General features: G+C 35.4%; 2 protein-coding genes across 4 annotated transcripts; one reads left to right on the top strand and one right to left on the bottom strand.

The window, feature by feature from the left end:
* Positions 1 to 4150: 4150 nt before the first annotated feature.
* LOC141721439 (serine/threonine-protein kinase STY13-like) lies at positions 4151 to 9315 on the top strand. Of its 2 annotated transcripts, none has more exons than XM_074524366.1 (3): positions 4151 to 4357; positions 5285 to 6228; positions 8687 to 9315. In XM_074524366.1, exons 2-3 carry the CDS (start codon positions 5327 to 5329, stop codon positions 9024 to 9026), a joined length of 1242 nt encoding a protein of 413 aa, XP_074380467.1. In that variant the 5' UTR covers positions 4151 to 4357; positions 5285 to 5326; the 3' UTR covers positions 9027 to 9315. The 2 variants fall into 2 exon arrangements, with proteins under 2 accessions (XP_074380467.1, XP_074380466.1); XM_074524365.1 differs by having other exon boundaries at positions 4152 to 4357; positions 5259 to 6228.
* An 826-nt stretch (positions 9316 to 10141) lies between these two features.
* On the bottom strand, positions 10142 to 18003 carry LOC141721437 (YTH domain-containing protein ECT4-like). Of its 2 annotated transcripts, XM_074524364.1 has the most exons (9): positions 17891 to 18003; positions 17603 to 17724; positions 16743 to 16780; positions 16451 to 16631; positions 15519 to 15595; positions 14927 to 15439; positions 13308 to 13796; positions 11770 to 11982; positions 10142 to 10975 (listed from the first exon to the last, which is right to left on the bottom strand). In XM_074524364.1, the coding sequence occupies exons 2-9, from the start codon at positions 17676 to 17678 to the stop codon at positions 10748 to 10750; spliced, it is 1815 nt and encodes a 604-aa protein (XP_074380465.1). In that variant the 5' UTR covers positions 17679 to 17724; positions 17891 to 18003; the 3' UTR covers positions 10142 to 10747. The 2 variants fall into 2 exon arrangements, with proteins under 2 accessions (XP_074380465.1, XP_074380464.1); XM_074524363.1 differs by lacking the exon at positions 17891 to 18003 and having other exon boundaries at positions 17603 to 17868.
* Between the last annotated feature and the right edge of the window lie 284 nt (positions 18004 to 18287).

Below are 18287 nucleotides of genomic sequence, written 5' to 3'. Positions count from 1 at the left end.
CCTCTTAGAGATCTTAAAGTTCTTTCTAAAAATGACCTTCCATGTTCGGCATGTTCTTTAGGAAAATTGATTACTCGGCCATCTCCTACTAAAGTTAAGCTTGAAAGTCCAAGTTTTCTAGAAAGGATACAGGGCGACATATGTGGACCGATCCACCCATCATCTGGTCCATTTAGGTACTTCATGGTACTAATAGATGCCTCAACTAGATGGTCTCATGTTTGTCTTCTCTCAACTCGTAATGATGCTTTTGCAAAATTACTTGCCCAGATAATCAAGTTGCGAGCTCAATTCCCAGACCATTGTATTAAGTCAATTCGTTTAGATAATGCCGGTGAGTTCACATCTGCAACCTTTGTTGACTATTGCATGTCTGTAGGAATTTCAGTTGAGCACCCAGTTCCTCATGTACATACACAAAATGGGTTAGCCGAGTCCTTTATCAAAAGACTTCAACTTATTGCAAGACCGTTGTTATTGAAAGCCAAATTACCTACATCTATTTGGGGTCATGCAATACTTCATGCTGCTAATCTTATAAGGATTAGACCAACTGCCTATAATCAACATTCTCCACTACAGATGGTACTTGGTCAAATCCCTAATATTTCTCATTTCAAAATCTTCGGAAGTGCTGTATATGTACCGATTGCTCCACCACAGAGATCGAAGATGGGAGCTCAAAGAAGAATAGGTATCTATGTTGGTTTTGATTCAACATCTATAATTAGATATCTTGAACCACTAACTGGAGACTTATTTACTGCACGATACGCAGATTGTCATTTTGACGAATCTTTGTTTCCTCCCTTAGGGGGAGATAAACATGTGAATAAGATTAATCCTGACATAACATGGAATGCATCGGGGTTACATTTTCTAGATCCACGTACCGGTAAATGCGAACTTGAAGTTAAAAGAATCATACATATGCAAAATATCGCAAACCAAATGCCTGACGCATTTAACGATTCTAGAAATGTAATTAAATCTCATATACCTGCAGTAAATACTCCAGCTAGAGTAGATATACCAATTCAAAAATCAAGTACAAATGAATTGGTTACAGATTCAAAGCCACGCCTGAAGCGTGGTAGACCAATCGGTGCGAAAGATGTTGCACCAAGAAAAAGAAAGACAAAGAAAATTGCCCCTGAAGTGGCACATGCTCCAGAAGAAGCAAATACCCCCGAAGTGGTATTATCTCCTGAAGAGATTCCCGTCCCTGAAGATTCGGGATTAAACAATCATGAAATTTCAATAAATTATGTGCATGATATGAAATTATGGGATCGAAGTAAAGCCATAATCGATGATGTATTTGTGTATTCAGCGGCATTGGATGTCGACATAAATTCTGATCCTGAACCACAAAGTGTGGATGAATGCCGTCAAAGAAAAGACTGGCTAAAATGGAAAGACGCAGTTCAAACAGAATTAAATTCATTGCGCAAAAGAGAAGTATTTGGACCTGTTGTCCAAACACCAATCGGTGTGAACCCTGTTGGGAATAAATGGGTATTCATAAGAAAAAGAAATGAAAAGAATGAAATTGTGAGATATAAAGCCCGACTTGTAGCACAAGGGTTTTCTCAAAGGCCTGGCATTGATTATTATGAGACATACTCGCCAGTAATGGATGGAATTACTTTTCGTTTTATATTAGGTATGGCATCTAAAGAAAAATTAGAAACACGTCTTATGGACGTTGTTACTGCATACCTATATGGATCACTCGATAGTGATATTTTTATGAAAATCCCAGAAGGATTAAAAATGGATGAGTTCAAGAAACCTCGTCATATATACTCCATTAAACTTCAACGATCATTGTATGGATTGAAACAATCTGGTCGTATGTGGTATAACAGACTTAGTCGTTATTTACAAAAGAATGGGTATATTAGTAATCAAATTTGTCCATGTGTTTTTATCAAAAAATCACAATTTGGTTTTGTGATTATTGCTGTATATGTGGATGATTTAAACCTTGTAGGAACAGCTACAGAGGTTGATGAAGCTGTCATATATCTAAAGACAGAGTTTGAAATGAAAGATCTTGGGAAGACAAAATATTGTCTTGGTATACAAGTCGAGCACTTGTCATCAGGAATTTTCCTCCACCAATCTACATATACAGAAAAGGTTTTGAGCAGATTTTACATGGATAAATCTCATCCGTTGACTACTCCAATGGTGGTTAGATCTTTAGAACCAGATAAAGATCCATTTCGACCACTAGAAGATGATGAAAAAGTTCTTGGTCCTGAAATCCCATATCTTGGAGCAATTGGTGCACTTATGTATCTTGCGAATAATACAAGGCCAGATATTGCCTTTGCTGTCAATTTATTGGCTAGATTTAGCTCTGCTCCGATGGCCAGACATTGGAATGGGATCAAGCATATATTTCGTTATCTTCGTGGAACCGTTGATTTTGGGTTATTCTTTCCAGAAAACTCGACATCTCAGTTGATTGGATATGCAGACGCTGGATATCTGTCAGATCCTCATTTTGGAAAATCACAAACCGGATATGTATTCACATATTGCGGTACAGCCATTTCATGGAAATCCACGAAGCAAACTACAGTGGCAACCTCAACAAATCACTCAGAACTAATTGCAATTCACGAAGCCAGTAGAGAATGTGTTTGGTTGCGATCTATTATCAAGAACATTCAAGAATCATGTGGATTGCCGGACATCACGAGAAGTCCTACTGTTATGTTTGAGGATAACACTGCATGCATTGATCAACTCAAAGAGGGATACATCAAAGGAGACAGGACGAAGCACATTTCACCAAAATTCTTCTATACTCATGAGCTTCAAAAGAATGGAGAAATTGATGTACAACAAATTCAATCATGTGACAACCTTGCAGATTTATTCACAAAATCATTACCAAATTCAACCTTTGCAAAGCTGCGACATAACATTGGAATGCGTCGACTCAAGAATATGCTGCAACAAAATTCCAGTGATTGATGTTTTCTTCCAAGGGGAGATTGTACTCTTTTTCCTTCGTTAAAGTTTTTATCCCACTGAGTTTTTCTTTGACAAGGTTTTAACGAGGCAATTGATGATCCACACTATCATGACAATCAAAGGGGAGTGTTGTAATATAGTGATTGTCATGCATGTGGTCAATGAATCAAATAGTAGGGATATGATTTATAGGAGTAGAATTTGTGTATGCATTTAATGTTCTTGGCTTCTTGCAAATTCACATTGGCTATAAATAGCCACACTCGGTAATGAAGAAAGATGCACCCGAGCTTTCTTTCTATGCTCAGCTTCTTACCTCCTTCTGTTAAATTTAGTAGCTCTCCGGTTGTTCTTTTATAGCTAGGATATTACAATAAAATTTAATTATTCTGGAGAGTCAGGTTATTGTAGTATTTTTTTGAATATCAAGTGATTGTCGTTGTTAGAAATGCTCTTATGCTGTATTTTGTAATTGTGTACACAATAAAAATTGAATATAATTTTATAAAATAAATAAATATAATATTTTTGACACAACAGTTCTTTTGTACTGTATTCTTCTGTAATATATCTCATCCACACAATCCAATCACGTTTTTGGTGTGAGCTGATTATTTACTACTCATTACCACTTGCGAGAGTAGCGTAATAATATTTTTAAGGAGGTTAATTTTGAATTAAATTAAATTATATGAAATAAATTAAATAATTGCATTTAAAATAATGAAATTTTTAATACATAACATTTCATGATTTCAATTAATTTCAGGCTAAACGAGCCGCGTGTGGATCATTTTCAGATTTTCTCTTGATAAAGCATGTTATATATCGAATCTCGAATCAAATTTTAGATCGTGTCGGATATTGTCATTCCACCGGAGATCAAGCGCCCTCCAGACACCTCTTATCCCCCACCATTTCCTACATGTCCTCATCCCATTGGCTAAAATCCACACAACTGGACCCCACCTCCCACCCAACTCATGACTCATCCATCTTCCAATCCTACTCGGCTCTTCTCCCTCAACCAACGGATCTCAACACTTCAAACAATTCCAACAGTCTAGATCACGCCACGTGTCATTCTCTACAATGGGTTGAACCATACCAGATCACTCCTCTTGTGAAAATGAAATGTAAGACGAAGACTAGCTCTCCTCTTCTTCTAGCGTGTGTTTTGTGTGTTTTTATTATTTCCTTCTCTTTTTTTGCTCATTCTCTCTACATATACACACAAACTGTTTGTATCTATCTGTGTTCAACTTGTCGGGTCGGGTCAAGCATTCATTGGGTGAATCGATCTCTCTCAATCTTTCTTGTTTTATCCAATTCTAATACAAACCCAAGTCAAGCCTTATTGATCAAGGTATATTCTTGCTTTTTTTACATTTGGATCACTTGTTTTTTCTTGATTTTAGTATGTTTGACTTGGGTTTTTATTTTTGATTCTTGATTTTTGTGCTGTAATTTTGGATGTTTATATGTAAAGTTGCTATCTTTGAGTTGTAGATATCATTTTTGTGTGAAAATTTGGGATATTTATGAGCAAAGTTTATATTTTTGTGTTAAAGTTTTCATTTTTGTGTGAAAATTTGGGATATTTATGTGTAAAGTTGCTATCTTTGTGTTCAAGTTTTCATTTTTGTGTGAAAAATTGGGAAATTTATGTGCAAAGTTTGTATCTTTGAGTTAAAGTTCTCATTTTTGTGGGAAAATTTGGGATATTTATGTGTAAAGTTGCTATCTTTGTGTTAAAGTTTTGATTTTATGTGAAAAATGGGTTTTTTTGGGTTCTTGAGGTCAAAGGTTGTAATTTTTTTTTGTTTTGGATGGGAAGAGAGGTGGGTTTAGTTAATGATGATGTTGGGAAATGAGATTAGGGTTTAATTGATGTGGTTCTTGGATTGTTTTCTATGTGGGTATTTTGGAATTTGGGGGAGTGTTTACTTGTTTGTTACATTTGTTTATGTATGTGTCGAAAATTGGAAAGCAACTTGGTATCTGTAATCTGTAAATTTAGAAGTTTTAGTCTATCGAGAGTTGTGGGTTGTGGTTTTAGAGTTGTTGTAAGCTTGGTATATGAGGAATCAGTTGTTCTCGCTCTTGCCGGCGGTAGGAAGGAGTGGCTTTAATATACCAAGTATCGATGCATTTCGGAAAATTATAGTTGGATTTGTTAAAAAAATGTTTAAGTTACTAAGGGTTGTCGTAGTATCATGGTGTAGTTTTAGATTTGTGATTTTATTTTGTTGGTGTGATTTTATTAGGTTGTTTCTGGCTTGTACTGATGCAGAAGTGAGTGGATGTGCAAAGCTGCATATTTGTAGTGGTAAAGATGTTGGAAGGAGCAAAGTTTACCGGTATTATAGACTTGAACAGCCACCATGATAATTACGATATACCACAGGGATTTTACCGTAAGCTTGGTGAAGGCTCGAACATGTCGATTGATAGTTTTGGGAGTTTGCAGTTGAGCAATGGCGGAGGGTCAATTACTGCCATGTCTGTTGGTAATAGTAGTTCTGGTTCCAATGATTCCCATACTCGTATCCTAGGCCATCAGGGAAACAAACATGTTAACAATAATTACTCAGCTGTCCAAAGTGTTAATCGCGGAAAAGTCTCTCATGGCCTCAGTGATGATGCATTAGCACAGGCTTTAATGGACAATCGTTTCCCCACACAGGGTCTTCAGAATTTTGACGAGTGGACCATCGATCTCAGGAAGCTTAACATGGGACCAGCTTTTGCACAGGGCGCTTTCGGTAAACTTTACAAAGGTACCTACAATGGTGAGGATGTTGCCATCAAGCTTTTGGAGAGACCCGAACATGACCTAGAAAGGGCTCAATTAATGGAGCAGCAGTTTCAGCAGGAGGTAATGATGTTGGCAACATTAAAACATTCTAACATTGTTCGATTTGTTGGTGGGTGTCGCAAACCCATGGTCTGGTGTATTGTCACAGAATATGCCAAAGGGGGATCAGTTCGGCAGTTTTTGGCTAAGAGACAGAATCGAGCAGTGCCTTTAAAATTGGCTGTGAAGCAGGCATTGGATGTTGCAAGGGGAATGGAATACGTTCATGCTCTTGGTTATATTCACAGGGACTTAAAATCAGACAACTTATTGATTTCTGCTGACAAATCAATCAAGATTGCAGATTTCGGAGTTGCTCGAATTGAAGTGCAGACTGAAGGAATGACTCCAGAGACAGGGACTTATCGCTGGATGGCTCCGTAAGTGTTCAATTGTTTTAGAGTATTACATATGCTTGTCTAATCTTTTATGGGTCTATAATTCTTTCGATGACTGAGTGTACCATGTTAATTTTGAACAGATAATTTATATGTTGTTGAGGGAATTTTTTTGTTTAACTGCTCTGGGTCATGATTAGTTTATTATAACTAACTATGAAGAAGATAATGGGAAATATTAAAGCTGTGAGGCAACTCTTGTCTCGTTTTGCTTGATCATCAGCTACTGTTAGCGGCCAAATTGTTCGTCACATATGAGAGCTTAGTCCTTGTCTCCTTGATCATCACAATTATGTTAAGCCACCTTTTACTCTAATTTGCATTTGATGGTTTGGTTTATACACGAGTGCCATTTTTTTTTTTAAAAAAAACTCATATATCTCTGGGGAACTTGTCACATGATTCGGGGATTGGTAGCTATTTGCCTTATATTCTTGTATTTTTTTGTACTTTTATAAGGATCAACAAGTCTGATTTGGTGAATTGATCTCTGGTTGTTGAATTGATTCTTCATAAGATATATTAAGCATTAGAAATGTAATCTGATTTTTTCAAGAAGAAACTCTTCTCGGGAGGCTTTTTTGTGCTGATGTCCTCTTAATCAAGGCTCTGTAAATGTCTATGGTTTCGAGGATGTTTGTTTAAGCTTTCTTGAACAAGTAATTTGTGGATTTACATATCATTTCTTAGAAATTTGAAGCAAACCATTCATTTATTCATGTTTGTAGACAAGTATAGTTTAGGCATTTGTTTTCTGGTGAAGCTGCTATTTTTTTTGAATGTCTATTGAATAAATTACTATAAATTAAAAACAAGGGTTGGGTCTTAAGTAGTGCTTAAATCCAGATGTATGTATTGGAGATTTGCTAGGTTTTATTGCTTGTATCGGATGTCTGGTTCATTTATACCTTCGCTTTTATAGATCAATCAAGCTTGGTCCTGCTTAGGGCTGTATTTCGGGCTGAGCCGAGCTGGATAGCTGAAAAACGAGTTTGAGTTCGGATATTTTTAAATGAATTGAGCTGCTCGTTTAACTTAAACGAGCTCAAATCTATGACCGAACTCGACTCGTGTCGAGTTTTCTCGCGAGCTAATCGACCTGAGTTTAAACAAGCCGGGCCGGGTATACTTGCGAGCTCATCAATTTAAAAATTAATAAAAAAATATAATTAATTTGAAATTTATAAATAATAAAATAAAATTTAGTAATAATAATTTGATGTAAATAAAAACAGTTCGAGCCGAGTTTTCGAGTTTCGAGCTGGGTTAGTCCAGTTCTGCACATACTCGGCTCAACTCCTTTAACTAAACGAGCTTCGGACGGCTCGTATACGAGCTCGAGCCGAGCCGAGTCCAGTTCTAATTACAACTCTAGTCCTGCTAAAAGCAATGCTATACATGTATTACTCGCAAGATGGCATGAGCTTGTTGCCTTGTTTCATAGTCAATCACATTATATGCCTTCCTAGTAGTGATTTAAAGCTTGCAAATCTATATGGAAGGTTAAGGTGTGCCTATGTTGCTGGTATAACTATATACTGTATATTCTTTTCTTTTTTATGTTTTAATACTTAATCAGGCAGAATGGCAGCTTAATATTAATTTCTTCACCTCGGGGTTAACTTGGGTCAAGTTGTTAATCTTGTTCCTGCATGATTACAATCTTACATCCCTCTTTTGTCTATCTGCAATATATTTTGTTGTTGGGCTATGGGTTGCGTGAGTTTAAGCCCAACAATTTGGTGTTATCCCGGCAGTTTTATTTCATGGCTGTGTCTGTAGTTTTCCAGATGCACTTGCAGTGTGGGTAGTTTGCCTGCTGCAAACTTCTCTGTTATTACAACATTATCCTTTCACCCTAATTATCTACTTTAATATTCTTAGGAGAAAAGTAAAGTTTTGAGCATTTGATGTTTGCTAGATGAGCCTAAGCAAAATAAATCACCACATAGGGCCCCCATCCATATTTGAGTACAATAGTCGGAGTTATAAGCATTGGAAAAACATAATTTTTAAAAAAAAATATACTTCAATAATAAATATTAAAAGAATTGTAATGTCTTAAGAAAGGTCAAATGGATTTAGTTTGAGAATGACTTGATTGGTGATTTGGTCTCTCAAAAGACCAGAGCAATTTTTTAAGCAAGACACGAATAGTTTGTTTAACATAGTCATTTTACATATATTTCGGAAAAATGTTATATAACGTGATCCTTCTATCAGAATTTAGTGTAGAGCCTCGTGTTTGTCTGCAACGAACTTGGCTAGTTTAAGTCTGATGTCTATATGATATTGAAAGAACTAAAAATTACTCTATATGATTTTTCCGTTGTTTTTGCAGGGGAAGGTATCAAAGCTATTGTTATGTACTGGTTCATCTGTAGTATTGTTTTATTTATTATACTCTGTCTTAGTTGCATTTTTTTCCTTCACTTGTTAGGGAGATGATTCAACACAGGCAGTACACCCATAAGGTAGACGTTTATAGCTTCGGAATTGTTCTGTGGGAACTCATCACAGGAATGCTACCATTTCAAAACATGACTGCCGTGCAGGCAGCATTTGCAGTTGTCAACAAAGGTGTTCGTCCAAACATCCCGATAGACTGCCTACCGATTCTTGGTGATATAATGACCCGCTGCTGGGATAGTAATCCTGATGTACGGCCATCATTCTTCGAGGTTGTCCAAATGCTAGAGTATGCAGAAACTGAGGTCATGACAACTGTGCGTAAGGCCCGATTCAGGTGCTGCATGAGCCAACCAATGACTACTGACTGACGTAGCACAAAGAAGAAACTTGCAGCTGTAAGTAAGAAAGAGTAAGCAATTCGAAAAGCAAAAAAGTTGAAAAAAGAAGAAAAAACTGAAAGAGGTGATTTTCCGTCGGCCCCTTTGTGTATCTATCAGGGTTAATTCTTTCTTCAGATAGGAGAAAGAAAGTTATTATAAGAACTGCTTAATTTGTGGTTTTTCATTTTTATGGATTTATTTGGTTGTAGTAATAGGAGAGATTTGATGTGTATTTTATATAAAGCCTTCTCTTGATATATGCTAAGCTTTTCCTACATATTGGTTTTATTTTCATATTAAGCTGGAAAATTGTGAAATTTTTGATTCGAAAGTATTATTTTGTTTCTGAGTTATCCTGTGCGGCAGTGTCTGTTAGCCTTTAAATTTATTCAGGGTCTTCATACAACAATTTAGAGGTTTTAACCAGGTAGGTTTAGAGCGTGATGAGTATCTCTTGTACGTTCCAGGACCTGAGTTTGATTTTCGCTCACCTCACCCCCGAGATTTGTTAAAACAAATACTTTATTTTAAGTATAAACCTAGTTATTCAAAAGATCAGGCAGGTTGAAAGTGGTCCTTAAATATTTGAAATTGAGCAAATTTAATTATTTCTGTATTATTTTATTATGAACTTGATCAAATTTCATGATTACAAATTTAAATATATCTTAATAATAATTAAGACAACTTAGATATGCATACGATCAATGCTAGAGAAGCTGAAAAGATCCCAAATCACTTCATGAACCAATGCAATGTGTAGGCATTAGTGCATGAACCAAAGTAATGCTTTCACTTGGGCATTCGCGAAAAAATTTAGGATCTTCCTTGGGTCTCTTGACATTTTTAATATAGATACACAGCAACCACAAAGTGGTAAAAAGTAATTATGAGCAAGCCTTACAAGAAATTATAATAGATATTGATATGTAGCCTACTAACAAAATCTATATAAGACGGAGATCGTAAATCTCCGTCTACAATAGAGTCTAAACATAAAGCTAACTTGTTAGTTACACATTCTACTCAAGACTGCAAGTAACCTGCCTAATGCATTCAAACACGGGGCTCGGTAAAAGTATACACAACTAAAAAAACCAAAATAATAGAACACTGAGGCATCTCTTAATCAAGGTTTATGTTCCTTTTGTGCAGCAGTTCAAAAACAAAACAATAGAACACAGACATCTCTTAATCAAAGATGTGAGTCTTTGTGTTCCCTCTGTGCAGCAGCACAATTTTAACGGCCTGCGCTAGAGTTCTTATATAATAAAAATAAACTTACAAAACACCCAATAGCATATGCTTGTATAGAACCAAGCCAACTTGATGGTCTCTAAATACACCCAATAGCATATGCTTGTATAGAACCAAGCCAACTTGATGGTCTCTAAATGTATACCTACTTTTCTCCCCCATCTTTTGCCAAAAAAATCCAAATATCCAGCAAATGCTCCAATTGATAATTTAGAAAAACATAAAGGAAAATAAACTAGGGCGATGGTGAAAAAAAGAGAAACTTAGTGTACAGATGAACTTAATTGACCAGAAAATACAAGAGCAGAGTACTCCCTGTCATTGCTTTCTTTGCTAAAGTAGCAATGCTCAACTGCTCAGTATTTCTATTCCTAAATGGCCAAACCCGGCTTTGACTAAATGAATCAATCTCCTTCTCTATCAGTTGGGGCTTTGCCACAGCACTCCACAGATTACTTTCTTTTGTCTTCACTGACTTTCAGATGAAGGGTACCAGCAAGGTTCTCGGATAATTGATTTATTGAAGCATCAGGAATTTTGCTTGGACTGGACTGTTTAGCCCTCTTTTCCTGCGATGATCGCTCCCTCTCATCATAATAAACAAAATCATCCAACATCGATGTATCAGCATCATGATCTTTGAATATTTTTAACATCGCAAGACCTTGTTCCAGTTTCACCTAATATTATTGCAAACAAATGTCATGTTGTGTGCGCTAACAAAGTTACAGAATCATCTCAATTGTAGCATGAAGGCAAAATAAAGCAGGAGATATAACCTAAAACTTATTTTTAAAAATTTCCAAACTATGCAAACATGCTATTTACAGTACTTCAATACATATGTAATAGAGAATAAGGATCTCCTAAGGTAGACCTTAGAAAAAGTTTCCTGAGGTATGATTAATTTGTGTGTATTGTATTAAGCACTTACTTATCTACTTTCCTAATTTAAAAATAAAATGAAAAATGGCAAGTAAATATTTAATAAGATTCATTTGTTTACATACTTCTCTTCAAATCTCAGTAAAAAATAAAACTAATATTTATAACGATCTGGTAGTTAGGGAATATCTCAAGGTCAACCTTATTCTCTATGTAACCAAATTGACTGTACAAGTTTGACTTTAGTAAGACTGATTGTTGAAGTTAACATATTGTGGGTGTGGGTGGTGGGCCAAAACCCAAGATGCCCCTAATTAGGTATTTTTAATTTGGCGAATAGAACCAATATTTCACTTCACTTTTTCCACAAGTTTTTTTACGAGAAAAGAGTCTGGCAAGTAAGGGCCTAAATTAGCAATTGGACCGCAAAGTATTTCTCATGAGCAATTAAAAACAAAATAATCTATCCAAATAATTTGACACATCCTGTTAATTTTCTAATTTTCTCCCAGGTAATAACGACCATGAAAAAAAAATATACTTATAAATAGAAAGGATAACTGGAAACAAAAATGTTATTGCTAGGTACCTCCTGAGAGTCTCGGCTGTGAGTGACAGGCTTATTTTCATTGTTTTCCAGTAGAATATGACGAAATCGACCATTTGGTACATCTTTTACTATATGCCACTTAACAGGAAATTGACCGCTCCATCTATCCTGCTGCCAGTAATCTGCATCATTCTCAAAATCAACAGGACCAGTCATCTCAGCCACACCACAAAACTGTCCGCTAGCATTAACCTGGAAAACAAATGAGCAAAGTTTGAAAATGTGTCCTAGAACAAATAGAACCAAGAACGTAAATATAAGCAAACAAATACAGATACAGAAAATGGTGCTATATCTAGGTTTCATTTATTGCATCTTCCTTAGTATTTAATGAGAAGTCATGCTTTGATTCATCTTCTGTCTTGTAGAGTGCCATGTTTTCCGTGATTTCCATCTTTTAAACTTTAAAGTTACAAATTTCTTTTATAAACGAGAAATGAAGTAAACATTTATGAATCAGCAATCGAAACAAGTGCGCTCTGTTTCAATACTTAAGCCAGGTTCATCTTCCATACATAGATCCAATGCAAATTATACAATCAAACAAGAAATAATGAATCTTGCCCAAATTAAGACAATTTTTTCAAGTATTAAAACGCATGTAAGCAGTTGTTCCATGTACACCCAAATGACAGAATTGGTAGTAGCCTAACAATTATACAACAGATTTGGTCAATTTTCTTTAAATGGTACAACCAGTAAGCTCTCCACAGCATAAGAGCTCAACACTAATTGACATTTACCACTTCCGGTATTCTTTTGTTCCAAAATAATATAAATATTCGGATCCAGGACAGATTCGAGAGACTTGGCTAAAACAGAATTACAGATTAAGGAAGCCTGTTGCTGTAGGAAAAGAATGTAGAAGTATGATTGGTGAAATATATACATAGAAAGATAGGCTAAGGTGGGTTGAGTGTTTGGGTCCTAACCCATAACAAGATTTATACTCAAAAGTTTCTAACTTTTCTAGATTAGTACTTTCTGATATAGCCTTCTTTTATCGAAGAAGATAATGTACCGCCATGGCATATTCTAATAAAGTCTTAGTTAAATATTATTCATTTTAAATCTAATTAAAAATCAAAATGAGTATCCTACATATGTAAGTCCAATCATCAAGTACAAATTTATTGTAGCATATACTAGCGCAAAGTCATCACATTACGCTTACCCAACATATAAAGCTTCAAACTAAAAACTTTGATGGGGAGTTTTTGTTTATATAACAATCCATTCAAGTGCAGGTCGGCGGATGAATATGTGTGCGATAACGAGTCAAATACAACTAGGCAATCCATAGGAACATTAGATGGTGTTGCTTCTAATCAGATTCCTGACGAGCAGAAACAATCAACCACCATATATTCCACATACCCAAATTTTGTAATTTATATACTTTTTGACTAATTTTGTAATTTATATACTTGATTACATATAAATTAAATTAAATCCAAATTTTATTTGATTAAATAATACCTAAATTACATTTGATTGAGAGAGTTAAAGTATCATACCGAAAAGAAGAGGAAAACAGGATAAACGCTATTAGCATCCTTAGCTTCTTGATAGGCCGCATCAAGTTTCCTGTTTCCAAGAGGTGTGCTGGCCCAAACCCGGTATTTAATACTTTTGTGAACATTGTCTTCACTAAAAGACTTTATGACAAAGAACTTGGCTCCCTCATAGTCCGTGACAAAATCTGGTCGGTTGTATAGATCAAGGTTGACTCCAGAAGTAGATGCACCTGTTTTAGCAATACCAGGTGCAGCCATTTCTTCAGTACTAGTTTTAATCTTCGGCTTTAATGCTCTTGGTCCTCGATTGCGATCATTGGAAATGCCATGTGAATCAGCAGAAACACTAGTTGAATCCCTCTCCCTTCTCCCACCTTTATCAGAAGTAAATCGGTTGAAGCGACCAGCATCCCAATTGTCATAGTTAAATATTCTAGAAGAGTTACTATTAGGATAGCGCCTTGTGAATGGTATTTGCTGCTGAGAAGCCTGCAAATATAAACTAGTTATGGAAGTTCGATAAACTACAATACTCAAACACATGTTATGTAAAAATTTCAATACAAAAAACAGCATATCTTGTATTCACCAAACAGAAACTATGGTGAAACCTCTATTGGTTATTATAACTTCAATTATTAATACATTTTTTGGTCTCTTAAACAAAGACAGAAAGGAAAGAAAGATAGGAGTATTTTTGTTCCCATTAAAGTACTGAATATCAAACAGATTTAACATGATGTGCACCCAAAAAAATGTATCATGTCAATGCGCGAGGGTACTAGTTATGATAAATTGAGAGTCCTTATAACAAGATAATCTGCAGTCTAGGAGTGCAGAGTCAAGATCAGGGAAGATAAGACAAATATGTCGAACTGTGATGGTAAATCGGAGGTTCATTGTGTAAAAAACAAACTCAAGTTGATAAACAAAGAGAAAAGAAACGAGAAAAGGCAAGAGTTACATTAAGTTTGAAGTTACCAATATAAATACAACTTACAACCTACAAGCAACATATCGAAAGACCATGTACGCAAATCCAGCATTGTAATTAGGTGGCAGTTACAAACCATTGCCCCGGGGGCGGGAGTAATTGCAATGCATGTATAAGAGTATATGAACCAAAAAGTTCCCTCAACCACAACACATAATGTTATGACAGAAGTTATAGAACGTTAAACTCGAAGTATAGTCTTATAGGTTTACATTTAGGAGTATCCTAAAAGTGGGGTGCTTCTAGGATTATCATCAATGCATTAACAGAAGTAAATAGGGTAATGGTACCAATCATAATAGTTCTATAAAACATCAACAGAGTAAAGTTGGTTATTAAAATATATCACATATATGAATATATCTAGAGCATTTAAATAACATATATTCACAGCAATACTCGCATGCTTTAATTTACTGTGGGAATCTCCTATGCAGTAACAGAAGTATATAGGGTGATGATACCAATCATATTAATCCTATAAAACATCAGAACAGTAAATTTGGTTACTAAAATATATCACATATAATATGAATATTTAGAGCATTTAAATAACATATATCAATAGCAATACTCGCATGGTCTAATTTACTGTTACGGGGAATCTCCTATGTAGAGGACGAACCTGTGCCAAGTTCTGGTCATATGATCCAAGAATGCCAACTGGCTGTGTGTAAACTGCTCCTGGTGTCAATGGAGACAAAATGTTGCCCGTGTCGTTGGAATTTGATCGAATTGATGGATTTTCACCAGATCCAAACTCTCCTGGATATTTGTACAAGCCAAGGCTACTGTTCGCAGGTCCATTACTAGCAGGGAATGATCCAAAATGCAAGTAATAACCAGATCCTGGTCCAAAAAGCATATTATCATTAACACTCTCTTGACCTGTACTTACTGGGTTCACCATCTCAGTTTGTGACATTGAATGAGAAGACGTAACATGTGGTAGGCCTGGAGAGATCGACTGAGGATAAAAATTCGATGACATGGGTATTTGATGTGGAGAATACAGCTGACCATCTACCAAAAACGGGGACATTGGACTAGGCAGGGGAGGAAACTGGCCATAAGCCATTTGTGCATCAAAGCTATAGCCGGAGGGATAAAAGAGTGATGAATTCTCGTTGAACATAGCCTATGTTAAAACATGAAAACATCTAGTGAGTTAATTCAGAGGCAATAAACTTTAAAATAAGTTTAAAACAACTACTCACTGGAGGTATAATCTGCAAGTTGTTGGCACTAACATAGTTTGAATAGTCACCCCAATTACCAGTATTATTCTCATAACCTGATGCAAAACAAAGAAGAAATAGATAACTAATAAGATCAAGAAGAAATATAATAAGAGAAGCAATACATCAACCAAAAGCAAAATAAAGATGACATGTGGGGAATTACGAACTCAACTAGCAAGCAGAGTAAGGTAAAGCAAATGCCATTTTAGCTACAAATAGTTGAAGGATTCAGTTTCAAGTCAGCATGCCAATTAGAAATTAGTAGAAATGATACTACAAAATATTTCTCTGTTGGAAAAAGTAATTCATAGCGGTCAAAAGTCAACTTTCTCCCTAATCCCTCCACAAAACAATCTTCATCAATTTTCCTTCACTTACATCATCATATACTTAGTAGTCTGTTTAAATCGTCATAGACAGCATTACTCACTCACACAACCCGCAAACTACTTTAGATGTCAAAACAGGTCATATTAAAATATAAAAACTAGAAATGACTGAAGAAAGTAATAGAACTCATCAATAGAGATACACCCATTTAGCCAATATATGATATTATGATCAAAGCTTTCTCTATCAGTCTATCATGCCAGCAAATAGACAAGAGTTGCTCAATTTCACCATAGTTTAATCATTATATACAAAGCAGCATACCGGATCCCTAGTACTTCCAATCTTGACACCTTTCCTAGTTAGCTTTGCAGTCAGACAAAGTTTACAACACAATATTTTTGTTGTTAAATACATATCCTCTTTAAATCTTTCTTTTCCATAGAAATTTTACTGAATATTACCAAACAGTATTTCTAGGGCAAAGAAAATATATCACCTTATCAAGCACTAGAAGCAGTTTAGAATTATATACTCATTTTATTTATAGCGTAATGTTGGCTGATTAGAAATATAACCTCCATAGTAGAAACTTTGATCCAGCGGAGCATATGTATTGGGTTGGTAGGAAGTAGCAAGTGCTCCACTTGAAGCCAAGATTTCTGGTGTGCCTGTCATAATGCTTGGCGGCCCAACAATGGTTGTACTTGTATCCAAAGAACTCGCTGACACAACCTTCTCCTGTTTAGGTTGCAATATCTGAAATTAAAATCTTCAAAGTATTAATAAGGAATGCAACATATATTAAATATAAACATTGCAGGTAAAACTATACAAGTGAACAGAAGATTCTGGTTGCATCCTAATTACCTGTTGAATAGGGTTATCAGGACTAAAGTGCCTCTCAGCTGCATCAGTTGACAAATTGGTCAGTTCGCTAAAAACTGACAAAATAGTCACAAAGTATTCAATAAAGCAAAAAATAACAGAGAAACAATACGAACTACCACTCAAGAAAGTCGGATTTCTGAATAGAATTAGAACTAAAAGCAATTCTACTCAATTTTATCCACTTTCTTTTCACACACATATATATGACTCATTATTAGCTTACCCCAACTAGTTTAAGATAACACACTTATTTACTCGACAACTATACTTACAATAATCGCTGGCATCAAATATATAAACCATTAAAACTTAAACACTATTTCTACCACATAAAGGACTTATCAACAGCTCTATACTCGTCATAGAACACAAAAAATGCAGCTAACTTACGAAAAGGGGTACTTGGATACACAAAAACAAAATTCTTCAGGTACGAATCCTTACTCCCCCACACATACACTTAAAACTCTAAATTCACGAAAAAAATACATATCGCATACACTCTAAATTCACAAAAAAAACGTACCAACATATAAATAAACACACACTTTTACTCATACCACCAAAACTCAAGCCCAGCCGAAAACAAAAATGGCATATAAATTACAAAACCGAGTGATAGCATCTACGATAACTCAGTATCATTCTTTACACCAAAAATCAATCTAACTACAATTACTCGCAATCACCACAAAACACACAACACACATTTCCACGTATAACAATACCCAAATTTCTCAAAACCCTAGAAATTCCAAAATTGACTTAAATCAACAACAATAAAACACAATAAAACTTCAATTACACAATCAATCTATACAAAACATGTATGTACATACCCATACCAACAGCAGGCGCGGTGGAATTCGACCCGGGCACGACCCGATCCGGACCCTGTTGACCCGATTCTGCCATTTCGATGATCCACAAGCGCGAGATTCAAATCTCGAGTAATTCAAATCTAATCTTGACAGAAAAGAAGAGAATTAGAAGAAAAAATATGTAAAAATCAAATCTTTATGCTATAAGAATTGAAATTGATAGGGGTTTTGTTATTGTGTTTGTGTATTGTAGAATGATCCGGGCAAAAATTCGAAAAGAGGGGGTTTTAGGTCATATATAAGTACCTCGTGTGTGTAAAATGAGTCACGCGCTTAAGGTATGGTTATGGAATTCCGATGTTTAACCATGTAAAATCTCGAAATATGTAAAATCTCGAAATAAATCTCGAAATTGTTGGAATGATAATGATATCTCGTTTTTATGAATGAAAATCAGATTTTCCAATTTTCGGTGGTCAAAGTTATTTATCATATACGCAATTAAGAAATACGTATTAATTTCATTGTTTACAATAACGAATTTCTCATTTCATGTTAATCGATGTTCATTGTTTGATGATACAAATAATGGGAGACAATGTAATCTTCTCCGTAACATACCTTGAGCTTCTTCATGATGTGAAATTGAATTCATTCTTTCTCTTTTTTTCCTGAATCTAGTTCATACACATTGTATATACAT

This window comes from Apium graveolens, chromosome 4 (assembly GCF_009905375.1).
Source record: "Apium graveolens cultivar Ventura chromosome 4, ASM990537v1, whole genome shotgun sequence".
Lineage (NCBI taxonomy): Eukaryota > Viridiplantae > Streptophyta > Magnoliopsida > Apiales > Apiaceae > Apium > Apium graveolens.
The sequence above is the reverse complement of the archived record's forward strand: the minus strand, read 5'-3'. Positions and strand labels throughout refer to the sequence as shown.

What these genes read in the sequence shown, in the direction of transcription:
- LOC141721439 (XM_074524366.1), top strand. Translation starts at nt 5,327, where the DNA reads ATGTTGGAAGGAGCAAAGTTTACCGGTATTATAGACTTGAACAGCCAC. An exon ending in ACTTATCGCTGGATGGCTCC is followed by an intron (nt 6,229 to 8,686) that starts GTAAGTGTTCAA and finishes TTCACTTGTTAG; the next exon opens with GGAGATGATTCAACACAGGC.
- LOC141721437 (XM_074524364.1), bottom strand. Translation starts at nt 17,678, where the DNA reads ATGGCAGAATCGGGTCAACAGGGTCCGGATCGGGTCGTGCCCGGGTCG. An exon ending in TCAAAGTTTCTACTATGGAG is followed by an intron (nt 15,596 to 16,450) that starts GTTATATTTCTA and finishes GTTTTGCATCAG; the next exon opens with GTTATGAGAATAATACTGGT. An exon ending in ACTTGCAGATTATACCTCCA is followed by an intron (nt 15,440 to 15,518) that starts GTGAGTAGTTGT and finishes GTTTTAACATAG; the next exon opens with GCTATGTTCAACGAGAATTC.